We start from the raw sequence: 13,358 nt of genomic DNA on the forward strand, positions 1-13,358 counted from the left end.
ATATATATATATAATATGAATATAAATATGTACATAATAAGCATATAAATACAAATTCATAAAAAGCCATTAATTCTTGTTTATTTCTTGTCTTTCCCTTTACCAATAAACTAAACAAACAAAATAAAAGAATAAATAAAATAAAATAAATAAAACAAAATAAAATAAATAAATAATAAATAAATAAATAATAAAAGATTACCTAGATGTGTCTGTGTTGAGTCTGTAGTATAACAAAGAGTTCGTCCATTAGAATCTTCTAAATCTCCATCTTGTGCTTTCTTAGGACAAGAAGAATTCATTTTATATTTCATTATACCCATTAATCTTGTCCTATCCTTTAATACTACTTCAAACCCTATATACATAAACCCTAAACCCTAAACCCTAAACCCTAAACCCTAAACCCTAAACCCTAATTTTTATTTAAACCCTAAAATTTGAAACATAATTACCCGTAAACCCTAATTACCCATTAACTAATAAACTCTAGGGGAATGTCTTGCTTAATTTACCTTCATCATAGACAGTACTCCATGTCCCCATTAGTTCTTGTTGTTTATTTATTGCCGCTAAACCCTCCCAATTATTTCTATGAGGGTTTGCTGTTGTATCTATTATTGAATTATAAGGAACTATATTCCCGGTCAAATCTAACTCTAATACTTTATCAATACCTATACAAGAAAAAAAAAAGAAAAAACAAGAAAAAGAAAAAGAAAAAGAATAAAAAAAGAAGAAAGGAAAAGAAAAGGAGGTAGATATATATATACATCATATAAACCACAACAGCAAAGAGAAGAAAAAAAAAACAAAATAAATAAATAAAATAAACAAATAAATTAAATAAATAAAATAAAATAAAATAAATAAATAAATAAATACCTCCATGTTTATCTAGATAGTCTGCTGGTTGTATAAGATTCATTTGTAGATTTTCTGTGTTTTTGTTTGGTGTTCCTGATCCACATGATGATATTACACCTACACTTGGAGGAGTTAAATAAAATGTCCTGCAGCAGCAGCAGCAGCAGCAGCAACAGCAGCAGGAATAGCAGCAGGAATAGCAGCAATAGCAACAGTAGCAGTGGCAAGGGAAGAGAAAAGAAATAAATAATACGGAAAGATGAATGCGAGGAAAAGGAGAAAATAAATACTTAATAAAATAAATAAATTAAAAATAATGGAGAAAATATCTGTATATATTATCTCGGGTGTATAGGCAGCTGCTGCAGTATTAATTTTTTTATTTATTTTATTAATAAAATAAAATAAATCCTTTTTATTCTCTTTTTATTTATTTACTCACCAACTTCCTCTTATGTCATTAATCGTCGCGTGTATAGGCAGGTCTCCTAATACTCCTAACCAAGGAGTTATGCTGCTGCTGCTGCACAGCAGCAGCAGCAGCAGCAGCCGCGGGAAGGTCCGCAGCAGCGCCCTTTTTATGCCTCCTTCTATTGGCTCCATCTTCTTTGAAGGTGAATTAATCAACGTGACTGCAGCAGCAGCAACAGCAGCAGCAGCAGCAGTAGAGACCGCAGCTGCTGCTGTATATACACGTCAACTACTAAGAAGGCAACTCAATAGCCCATTTGCTATGCGAGCTGTATCTAGCTCGAGCTCTATGAGCTGTGCGCTGAGAGAAAAGAAGAAAAAGAAGGAAAAAAGAAGAAAAGAAGCAGCAATAAAAGGTAATTAAATAAGGCCGCAGCCCGTAGAGGGAGCAGGAAGGAATACAAGTAACGAGCAGAAGAAAGAGAAACAACAGAAGCAGCAACGCAATGCAAGGCAAGAAGATCCTCTCCTCTTAAGAAGTCTTAATATAGTGATGAAATAAGAGAGAAAAAAAGGGAAGAAGGAGAGGAAGAAAACTCGCCCGAAGAAAGCAGCAACAAGATCGGGCCCATTCAAGGGTACGAAGAGCTACCCTTGCTGCCTCTCTGTATCGTCAAAAGGAGGAAATGAGGCAAAAAAAGGAAGAAAAACTTACATGATTAATTGTCTTGAAGAAGAAAGCCCCAAAGCAATCATCAGGCAACAACATTTCTTCTTTTTTCTTCATCCGGACCGGCCTGGGACTGCTGGTGCTTGGCTAGCCGGCATAGAACAAGGGGATAAAAAGAGAAAAAGCATGAATAATTCCCCCTTTAATGGGCATTTCAAAGGTTTTTCTTCATATTCAAATCACAATTTACCAACATTATACAAAAAATTCAATAAAAATGAGCAGGAAAGCGAAGCGGCTGCATGTCGTCAGGGGGGCCATGGAAGCCCGGTATCTAGTCGTAAAGAATATAGCATCGATAGCAGGGAAATAAACACGAAAATCAACGATCTTTGCGTTTTTTATACTTAATATTCAATTTCAATGCAAATTTATCCAAACAAAACAACAAAAATGGCTGTCTAACTTCTTTTCTCATCAGCTTCCTACACCACACCGCAAACAGGTGCCTATACACCCCGAACTTCCATTGAGGTTTCACGAAGTTTCATTGACCATTTATGTCTATTGAGGGGTATTTTCTTCACAAAGTCTGTATTTACATCATTACCTTTACCCCTTTCTGCATTTCTCTCTATGAAATGTAGTCGGGACCCCCTGATCGTCGTCGTGCTTAAGGCATTATCATCATCTTGCATTCTATTTCTTCCTTGTGATACAACAAGAATTACAGTATATTCAATCTTGATGAGTTGTTGACAATATAAAGAGAAGACTAAAGGAGTTATTCCTGCTGGAATCTCAAGGATCTGTCTTCTGCTTCATAAGAAATAGCATAGCATGCCTTGCTGTTGCAGTGCCCATTTTCTCCTTTCTTGTTCTTTTAGTGGACATACACCTCCTTTTTTTTCTCGTCTTTCTCCCTAGTGGTGATGGCGAGACGAGCAAGAAGACGGTGGACATTTATTTCTTTTTTCTTTGCAACAGTAATAGGCGGTCTTGTGGCATCAAGAAAGTGGTGGTGCAGCGGCATTACTTTCTTTTCACTTCATACTTCCTCTTCTCCTTCTTCTTCTTCTTCTCCTTCATCTTCTTCTCCTTCTTCTTCTCTTGCCCGTCACAATAGGTGGAAAGGAAAGTTTATTAGTAGTAGTCAAGGAGAGCTTGTTGCTGGTCCTCTGGTCCATTGGTCACCTCCTCCTCCTCCCCCAGGGGATTCTTCTCTTACAGGTTAGTTAATTCTTTTATTATTTATTATTTATTTATTATTTAGTTAATTTGTTTGTTATTTTATGTTTATATCTCTTATATATCTCTATGTTATTATGCAAAAGAGTCTTCTTTTGTCTATCTGCTGTTATTGCATGCAGAAGAAAGCCTGTTGCAGACTGAAACAGCAGCAGCAGCAGCAGCATCAACAGCATTAACAGCAGCAGCAGCAGCAGGATCAACAGCAACAGCAGCAGCAGCAGCAGCAGCAGCAGCAGCAGGAGGATCTACTCCTTCTCGTACTATAGAATCCATATTTAATATAAGCAAAGAATTTAAGGATGCATATTATAATCCTATACAAGTTAATCAATCTGCAGCAGCAACACTCCAACAAATACAAACAGGAGGTATTTATATATTTATTTATTTATTTATTTATTTATTTATTTGTATCTGTCTTTCTTTCCTTTTTTTTTTCTTCTTTTTTGTGTATATATAAATGGATAAAGGCATTATAATAGGGCATAATAAATAGCCATAATAAATAGGTATAAATAATAAAGATGAATAAATAATAAAGAATAAATAATAATAATAATAATAATAATAATAATAATAATAAAAGAATAATATTATTAATATATATTCTTGTTTGTTTATTTGTTTGTGTGTGTGTATAGCATGCAATGGTGTATTATGGGGAAAAGTAGAGAAAATAACAAAAAAAAAGAAAAGAAAAGGAATAATAAAAAGTTTTAATTTATTTTCTTCTTGTAAAGAATCTAAATTTATTATAAATAATAATATAAATAATAATAATAATAATAATAATAATAATAATAAGACATATACATGGAGGGAATGTGCATCTCTTATTAATGATTCTTTTCCTTTCTTTTCTTGGGTTATTAATAAAAATAATATTAATAATAATAATATAAATAATAATAATAATAATAATAATAATAATGAGGATAATAAGGGTACCTGTACTCTTATTGGTCTTGCTAATAATAAAGAACAAATTGATCCTACACAACTTATTGGATGTCTAAGAGACGGTAAACAATAAATAAATAAATAAATAAATAAATAAATTAATTAATTAATTGATTAATTAATTAGTTAATTCACTAATTAACTATTTAACTAATTAACTAATTAAATAAGCAAATAGATCATTCTCCTTTTCTCCCTTCTCTTTCTTCCTTCGTGCAAATAGACAGACTAATGTGTTATGTTGCATGTGTTTGTATGTAATAATTAACTTTATTTAGTAATAATAATAATTAATTTAATTTTATTTAATAAAATAAAATAAAAAATAATAAAATAAATAAAATAAATAAATATAATGTGTATATATATGTGTACAGTAACAGCAGACGAAGTAGGTGTTGTAGGTATGACGGCAAATAAGGAAGGAAATTGTACAACATGTATTGTTAATGAATGGATAAATACAGGATGTAATATAAATTGTAAAGGAGGAAAAAGAGGAAAATATAGACAAATAAAAGAATATTCTTCTTCTATACAGCACTGTATAGACACCAAGGATAATTTCTGTGATAAATGTCCTCCTCTATGGCAAATTCAAGATTGTAATCAAAACTCTTCTTGTGGTAAATTATATTCATTTATTATTTATTTTATTTATTTTATTTATTTTATTTATTTTATTTATTTTATTTATTTTATTTATTTATTTTTTTTTTTTTTGTAGTGTATAGGCAGGACGAGGGTTTAGGGTTTAGGGTTTACGGTTTAGGGTTTAGGGCAGAATGTTGTTTTGGTGTTTGTTTTTAAATATATTATTAGGGATTTAAATGACAATTTATTGTTTTATTGTATTTATTTATTTATTTATTTATTTATTTATTTATTTATTTATTTATTTATTAGGTAAAGGACTACAATTAGGTCGTCATTATTGTCCTAATAATAAGAAACAAACATTAACAGAAACAAACGGATGGAGAAAATGCAGCGATGAATGCAAACATAAATTCATTAATACAGGAGGAAATCTGTAAACCCTAAACCCTAAACCCTAAACCCTAAACCCTAATTAACCCTAATATTCATAAACCCTAATAAACCCTCGATGAGTATTTATATATATTATTTAATATATTTGTTCTTAATTTGTTATTAATTTAAATAAATGATTTAATTTGTTTATTTATTATATTTATTTTATTTATTTTATTTATTTTATTTATTTTATTTATTTTATTTATTTTATTTATTTTATTTATTATTGGGGTGCATGCATGTACACCGCAGGGAGGATCCAGAGACATATATAAATGCTGATTGTTTTTATTTTTCTTTTAATAATGACACTTTATCCTGTGAATTAAAACCTCTTATGGACTGCAGCAGCAGCAGCAGCAGCAGCAGCAGCACCAGCAGCAGCACCAGCAGCAGCAGCAGCAGAAGCAGCAATAATAATAACAGTAATATGCAGATAGATCCTTTATGGGTTAGTGGGGATGTATTAACAACAGCAACTGCAGCTGCAGCTGCAGCTCGTGCTGCACCTACTCCTGCTGCAGCACGTGGTGCTGCTGCTGCTGCTGCTTCTCCTGCTGCTGCTGCTGCTGCTGCTGCTGCTGCTGCTGCTGCTGAGGAAGTAACAACATTATCATTGAGTAATTGGTCTGATTGGAGTAGTTGTGATCAAATCGATCAAATCAAAGGATGGAAGAAAAGAAGAAGAGAAGTAAATTAAATAAATAAATAAATAAATAAATTAATAAATAAATAAAATAATTAATTAATTAATTAAACTAATTAATTAATTAGTTAATTAATTAAATGTCTTTTTTCCTTTTTTCTTTCCTTTTCTACTTGTTTTCTTTTGTTTTCTTCATTTTTTCTTGTGTTTTCTTTATTTTTATTTATTTTCCCTTTTTTTCTTTTCTTTTTTTTTTCTTTTTCTTTTTTTCTTTTTTTTTTCTGTGTAGGTATTATCATGGGGATATATAGATGATAATAAGGACATAGATAAAAAAATAATAGAAGTTTCTTCTTGTGGTGGCGAAGGGATTCTTCTTAATTCTGCAGATATAAATAATACATTTAATGGTATATTTATATACACTATAATTATATATATATATATTTATATTTATATTTATTAATATATTATTTATTTATATATAATTTTATTATTATTATATACAACTTTATTTATACTTTTATTAACACAAAAACACAATAATAATTTATAATGCATAATAATAACAAATATATAGACAGGTAGCTAGTTAGCTAGGTGGCTAGCTGTCTATCTATGCGTGCATGCATGCATGCATGCATGCATGCATGCATGCATGCATGCATTTTGGGGCTTTTTTTTAAATTGAATTAAACTTTTTTTTTTTGTGTATGTGTATGTGTATGCAGCAACATGTTGTATATTTGGTGATTTTGTTGAATGGTCTGAGGTTGCATGCAGCCCCGTTTGTGGTAGTAATAGGTATAAAATAAGAAAGAAAAGAAGACTACAGAATCCTGTACCCTTAATAACAGGAGAAAAAGATCCTAATTGTCATGAGGATAAATGTAAACAAGAAGAACAACAAGCAGAAAGTATTCAATGTCCTGATGTATCCACATGTAGTAAGTCTATATATGTATACATATATACATACACTTGCATCCAACTCTATGCATGCATGCATGCATGCATGCATGCATGCATGCATGCATACAGTTGCATGTGCATGCATGCGGATGACAGGATAAAGAGAGCTCTTTTTAGGGATTTATTATCTTACTAGGTTTACTGTTTCCTCTTGTGTACACTGCAAATAATATTAATAAGCATATAAAAGTATTATTAATATAATTAATTATCTATTTATTTATGATTATATTTCTTCTCTTTTTTTTTTTTTCTTCTTTTTTTTTGTGTGTACAGCATCTGATTGTGTCTATATGGATTGGACAGCTTGGTCTGCATGCATTTGTATAAAAGAAGGAGAAAATAAAAAAATAAAAAAAATAAAAAAAAGAATAAAAAAAGCAATTGAGGGAACAATTTGCCCAGATATAACAGAGACACAATCTTGTAATGATGAAGAATGTACAGGTATTTATATTTATATTTATATTTATTTATATTTATTTATATTTATTTATATTTATATTTATATTTATATTTATATTTATATTTATATTTATATTTATATTTATATTTATATTTTTTTTTATTTTGTTGCTTTGTTGCTACTTTTTCTTCCTCTCTTGCTTTTTATATAACTTTGTTAATTTATTTTATTATAAATATATTTGTTTTGTTTGTTCTTCTTTTTTATATTTCTGCTTTTGTTTGTTGTGACACTTTTGTGTTAAATATTATATATATTGTTTAATTCTTCTTTTTTTTCTTTTTCTTTCTTTTTTCTGTTATGTGTGTACAGAGGAGAGCAGCTCAATGCCTTATGTGTATGCTGCTGGTGGTATAATTGGCGGTTTATTTCTTTTAGGTGGCTTATTTACTTTTATTAAAATGCAAAGAAATAATCGCGAGGCTTCTGCTTATGATACTTTATAGTGTTATATTCAGGTGTACGTACACCTCAATTACGTCTTATATACAGAAAAAAAGAAAAAGAAAATAATTAATTGTATTGTATTGTATAATATTATATTATATAGCAGCAATAAATAAATATTTAAATAGGAGAATTAAGTCTCCTTTAGAGGTATAAATAAATAAATAAAATAAAAGATAAACAAATGTATATAATAATGCCTCTTTTTTTTATTGCCGCACTAATAATGTAGCAGGAAATAAAAAATAATTTTATTTAGTTAAACTTTTTATTTATAAAGAAATTTGTTTATTATATTTGTCTAATTAAATACCTAAACATTTTATTTATTGTTGTCTATTTAAAGGGAAAATAATAAAAAGTTTATTTATTATTATGTATTGCTGTGGTGAGCTGCCTATACACCCCAATCAGAAAAGAAATTTTCTTTACATTTTATTCTTTAAAAACAAAAAATAAAAAACAATCAAAACGTTTTTTATTCGCCCTTTTAAATGTTTATTAGGGTTTAGGGTTTAGGGTTTAGGGTTTAGCCTAGAGCCGTGCATGCAAACTAGCATAATGCAACAGCAGCTATATTAAGTGTATATATACTTAAAGATAAACAATACAGCTGCAGCAATTCTTTTATTTATTTCTTTTTCCTCTTTATTTCCTGCATGCAAAGATTTGTACGAAAAATCCTTCGGATATTTCAGGTGTATGCACACCGGCAAATTGAGATAAGATTGGTGTCTTATAATAATAATAATAATAATAATAATTATTATTATTATTATTATTATTATTGTATTTATAATTAAACAGAAGGAGAAGGCAAATGCAACAAATGACGAGCGCGTGCGTCACTCTCCCTAGCTGTCTGTACACCCCAATCTTCTTCCCTACTGCAACAGAAATAACACACAAATCGTCATTTTTTTCCTCATAACTATATATTTTATATATTATAAAAATAATAATAAAAAAACACAACAAAACCCTAAACCCTAAACCCTAAACCCTCAGAAGAGCCACAATAAAATAACCATCAACATACACCACAGAGCCAACAACAAACATCATAAACCCTAAAAAAGGGTTTAAAGGAAAATAAAAAAAAAATAAATAAAATAAAAATAAAATAAAATAAAATAAATAATTGACTTACGTAAGAATAGAAGAAGGAGAGAAGACTTGTACAGATCCGCATGTTTGTATATCTTTAATTGTTTTATAAAAAGAATAAAAAAAAGGAAAATTAAATAAAGATAAATTAAATAAAGGAGGAATTATTGCATGCATGCAAACTTGACGATATTCTGCAGGATAATTAAATCCATATATTGCCATTTGCAGCAATTCCTTCTCCTTTCCTTTTAGCGACTTGTTGTTGTTGTTGTTGCTGCTGCTGCTGCTGTTGCTGCTGCTGCTCATTTTGCACTCTATGGCTGCTGCCTCTCTGTCTGTTTTCCCCTTTACTTCCTTTTGCTGCTCTCTGTTGCTCAAAAGAGGCGCGCCCTCAGGGATACTACTACCTGCATCTACCTGTTGCTGCTGTTGCTGCTGCTGCAACTGCAGAAGCTGCAGCTGCAGCGGCAGCAGCAGCTCCATTATTGCATGCGTTTTTTCTTTCATTGCCTGCAGGAGAGGAATATGTGTTTTTCTTAACTGTTTTATATCATAGAAACAAGCACGAGGAATTGCTAATAAATGAATAAAAGAAGAAGGAAAGGGAGTTGTTGTTATAACAAAATTAAAGGAACGATATAACTCTGTATAACCCAAACCGCTTACACCTGGAGATCCTCCTCCTGCTGCTGCTGCTGCTGCTGTTACTGCTGCTGTTGCTGCTGATGGTGATGCTGTAGCGGCAGCAGCAGCACCAACACAGAGGGAACCTATGAGAGGCTGTGGTAAGTCCTTTAATATCTCCTTTAATAGTCCTTCTTTATTTTTCTTTGATTTATTTTCCTTTAAATATTCATACTTAGCCTTTAAGAGTACTGATTGGTCATGATTAACACCACGAGATAACGCCAACTCCCATAGAGGATCCTTGCCGATACTCTGTATATGAAGGTCATTTAAAGGAGTAAGACAGAAGGAACAACTTGTTGAAGGTAAAATGTTTGTCCTTTTACATTTAGGGCATACCTTCTTGTGGTAACGATTCGTGAAATACCGCTGTAAGCGAGAAGAGTGGTGATAAGCACAACGCGACAGGCGGAAGTTGGAGGGAAATTGAGAAGCTGATGCTTGTCGTGAGAGAGATAAAGGGAATTTTAAGTCAGAAAAACACGAAGATCGGCAAATAGAAGTTGGTTTCGCTGCGTTTTGGGGTGTATGAATGTTGCCGTGACCACGGAAACCAACCGTAACTGCGCTCCTTCCAATTGCCTCTCCTTTACTTTTAATTAGAAAAAAAGGAAAGCTGACAACAAATGTTGTCAAAGAATATTCAATCATGTCGAAAATACTCAAAAATAAACACTCACATGATTAAAGGTAAGAAAAAAGGAACTGCCGACGGATGCTTGACGTTACTTGAATCTTGCATCATCTTCGGGTGTATAGGCACCTCATGCGGATCATAATCTTCTGCATGGGGAAAGCAGAGAAAAAATCGGGTATTTTTATTTAAATAAGGGGGAAAAGTCTGAAACTGGAGAATTTTAATTCAATAAAGTCCTACATGCACTGCAGTGGGGCCCCAGTCCCAGAGTATTAAAGCAGCCGTTTCGACCTCTCAACAGTAACACGCGCTCCCCCCTGAGGTGGTAGAAAGCTGTAGCTGTACGTCCACCTGAATTGAATATGATGAAAAGTGGTTTTTATTTTGAGGTTTATAATTCATATATTTCGTATTTTATTAAAAACTTTCCCCTCCTTCGACCCCAGACAGACAGCGGTGGTGGCCATCATCTGCATTGTCGTGTTTATCGTGTTATAATGAGGGGGGAGGCATCGGCGGGGTGTAAATTATTGAATTAACGATTTAATTTCTTCAAAAATATAATTTATATCTTTAAATCAATATATATTACGATTACTTTTTCTTATTTATCCCGCTAATACTCCCTAAGATCTGCATGGCATAGCCTCATTGGCTCTCGTTGGCTGCCTCGTCTTCTGCAGGGCCGTTCATATTCTTGCATTTTTTGTATTTTCCCCTCATTTTTCCTCCTTTTTTTTGCCTTTTCTTCTTCTTTTGTCTATTATGAACGTATGATTGGCTCCTTTTAACCAGGAGGTAACCCTCTCCTATATTGGGAGAAAATGGAAGAAGATCTTCCCTCTGCAGACTCTCCGCAGCTCGCACGACGGTAAGTTTGAATCCTCCTCTATATTTGAGGTGTACGTACACCTGAATTACACTCTACTTGCAAGGAGAAGGGAGGAGATGTGCAGCAATTAACTCCCCTTTATATTTGTCCATTGAATATATATTTATGTATTTTATTTATTTATATATTTATATGCAGGAAGGGGAGGCTCCGTAGACGTCTTCATAGTGACGATGAGAGTGGTGAAGAAGTTGCATCTTCTTCCTTAATAAATTCAGGTGTACGTACACCTGAACGTCAACAAGTGACACCTGGTAACAGCAGCAGCAACACCTCCTCGTCTCCTGAAGGAGACCAGCTGCCTGTACACTCGAAGGACGAGGACTCACAGCAGCAGCAGCAGCAGCAACAGCAGCAGCAGGAAGAGGCAAAAACGCCTTCTCCTCTTTTGCAGCGTTTACGACTACGACAACGACAGGATGATGATGACGAAGAAGATGATTCTTCTTTAGTTAATTCATCTAATTCATCTTCTTCTTTATTAAAAAATAAAGAAGAAAATAAACAAAAGAAAGAAAAAGGAAAAAAATTAAATTGGAGTTCTTCTAGTGGTTCATCATCATCTGATGAGGTAATCATGAGGTGTACATACACCTGAAATCACCCCTACTTTTTTTTTGCTGCTTTCTTCTCCTTTTTCTTTATTTGCTGCTATAAATGTATATTTATTTTTTTATTTAAATAAACAATTAATTAATTCAATTAATTAAATTAATTTAATATTTTATTTCTTTTTTTTTTTTATAGGCAACAAACAGTGACAGCAGCAGCGCCTCCCTTCCTTCCGCCAGCAGCACCGAAGAAGAAAGCGATGATGACGATCGTTCTTCTCTCTCTCCTCGTAGCGATATATCAGCAGCAGCAGCAGCAGAAGGAGCAGCAGCAGCAGCAGCAGAAGCAGCAATTACCTTTGAGGAAGCAGTAGATTGGTGTCTTAATTGGATAACTACACAAAGACAATGGGCAATATCTAATACAACAGAAGAACAAAGAAAGGCAGAAATTGCTCTATGGGATGATGAACTCACCAGAGGAGGAACAGTAAGGGTTTAGGGTTTAGGGTTTAGGGTTTAGGGTTTAGGGTTTAGCGGGTTTAGGGTTTAGGGGTTTTAGGGTTTAGGGTTTAGCGGGTTTAGGGTTTAGGGTTCGATTGTATATAAAGTAATTATACTATAAATAAATAAATAAATAAATAAAATAAATAAATAAATAAATAAATAAATAAATAAATATATTATGTGTGTGTATATTTAGCGTCCTTTTATAGAAGGATTTAGTTGTGAGTCCCGTCTTCCTCTTAAGGCGCAAATGTTAACAGCAAAAACAAAAGAAGAAAAAAAAATCGTCTTTTTAGATTATCCTAACGAAATCTATCAAACAGAATTCTTACACCTGTAAACCCTAAACCCTAAACCCTAAACCCTAAACCCTAAACCCTAGTAAACCCTAGTAAACCCTAAACCCTAATTTTCTCATTTTATAAAAAAAAAAAAAAAATAAAATAAAAATATAAATCGTCTTTTTAGATTATTATAATGAAATATATCCGACAGAATTCTTACACCTATAAACCCTAAACCCTAAACCCTAAACCCTAAACCCTAATTTCCTAATAATAGAAAAATGAATTTTTTTTCCCCCCCCTAAAACAACAAAAAGCTAGATAAAAACTAATAAGATAAATAACTAGATAAATAAATAAGAATATATATTTTCTCTTTTTTTTTTTCTCTGTTTATGTATTTATATATATATATATACAGACGTGTAATAGAGCCAAGAACAAGACGTGTAGTACTAGCAAATCTATTAAAATGTGCAGAAATACAAAATAAATCTTTTTCTTCTTTTTCTTGTTGGATTGAACAAAACAAAAGATTTTTTATTACACAAGAAGAAAAATTAAATAAACTTTTCTTCTTTAGGGTTGCTGAGCCTAGAGGATTAAGAAAAGTAAATACAATTAAATTTAATTAAATTAAATTAAATTAAATTAATTAATTAATTTAATTAATTTAATTAATTTATTTATTTAATTATTATTGATTGGTCTTGTTGCTGTTGTTTATATTTTATCCTCCTTTTTTTCTTCTTCTTCTTTTTTCTTATTCTTTACCTCTTTTTCTTGTTTTTTCCTCCTTTTTCTTTCTTTTTCTTTCTTCTTCTTTCTTCTCCTTCCTATTCTTAATTCCTTAACTTTCTTTTTATATTAAATTAAATTAATTTAATTTAATTTACTTTAATTTAATTTAATTCAATTTAATTAATTATATTAATTAAATTATAATTAAATATGTATATATG

The 13,358-nt window shown here is 31.5% G+C and overlaps 2 protein-coding genes across 2 annotated transcripts; one reads left to right on the plus strand and one right to left on the minus strand.

Moving 5' to 3' along the window:
- Positions 1-8,874: 8,874 nt before the first annotated feature.
- On the minus strand, positions 8,875-10,176 carry EMWEY_00038720 (Pv1h14035_P, related, related; the record flags this gene model as incomplete). The annotated part of the gene is made up of 1 exon (XM_013478698.1): positions 8,875-10,176. The coding sequence occupies one exon, from the start codon at positions 10,174-10,176 to the stop codon at positions 8,875-8,877; it is 1,302 nt and encodes a 433-aa protein (XP_013334152.1).
- Positions 10,177-10,986: 810 nt separating this feature from the next.
- Positions 10,987-12,452, plus strand: EMWEY_00038730 (hypothetical protein, conserved; the record flags this gene model as incomplete). The annotated part of the gene is made up of 4 exons (XM_013478699.1): positions 10,987-11,033; positions 11,193-11,625; positions 11,802-12,095; positions 12,309-12,452. 4 exons carry the CDS (start codon positions 10,987-10,989, stop codon positions 12,450-12,452), a joined length of 918 nt encoding a protein of 305 aa, XP_013334153.1.
- Positions 12,453-13,358: the final 906 nt, after the last annotated feature.

This window comes from Eimeria maxima, genomic scaffold, assembly GCF_000499605.1.
Source record: "Eimeria maxima Weybridge genomic scaffold, Emw_scaff601, whole genome shotgun sequence".
Lineage (NCBI taxonomy): Eukaryota > Apicomplexa > Conoidasida > Eucoccidiorida > Eimeriidae > Eimeria > Eimeria maxima.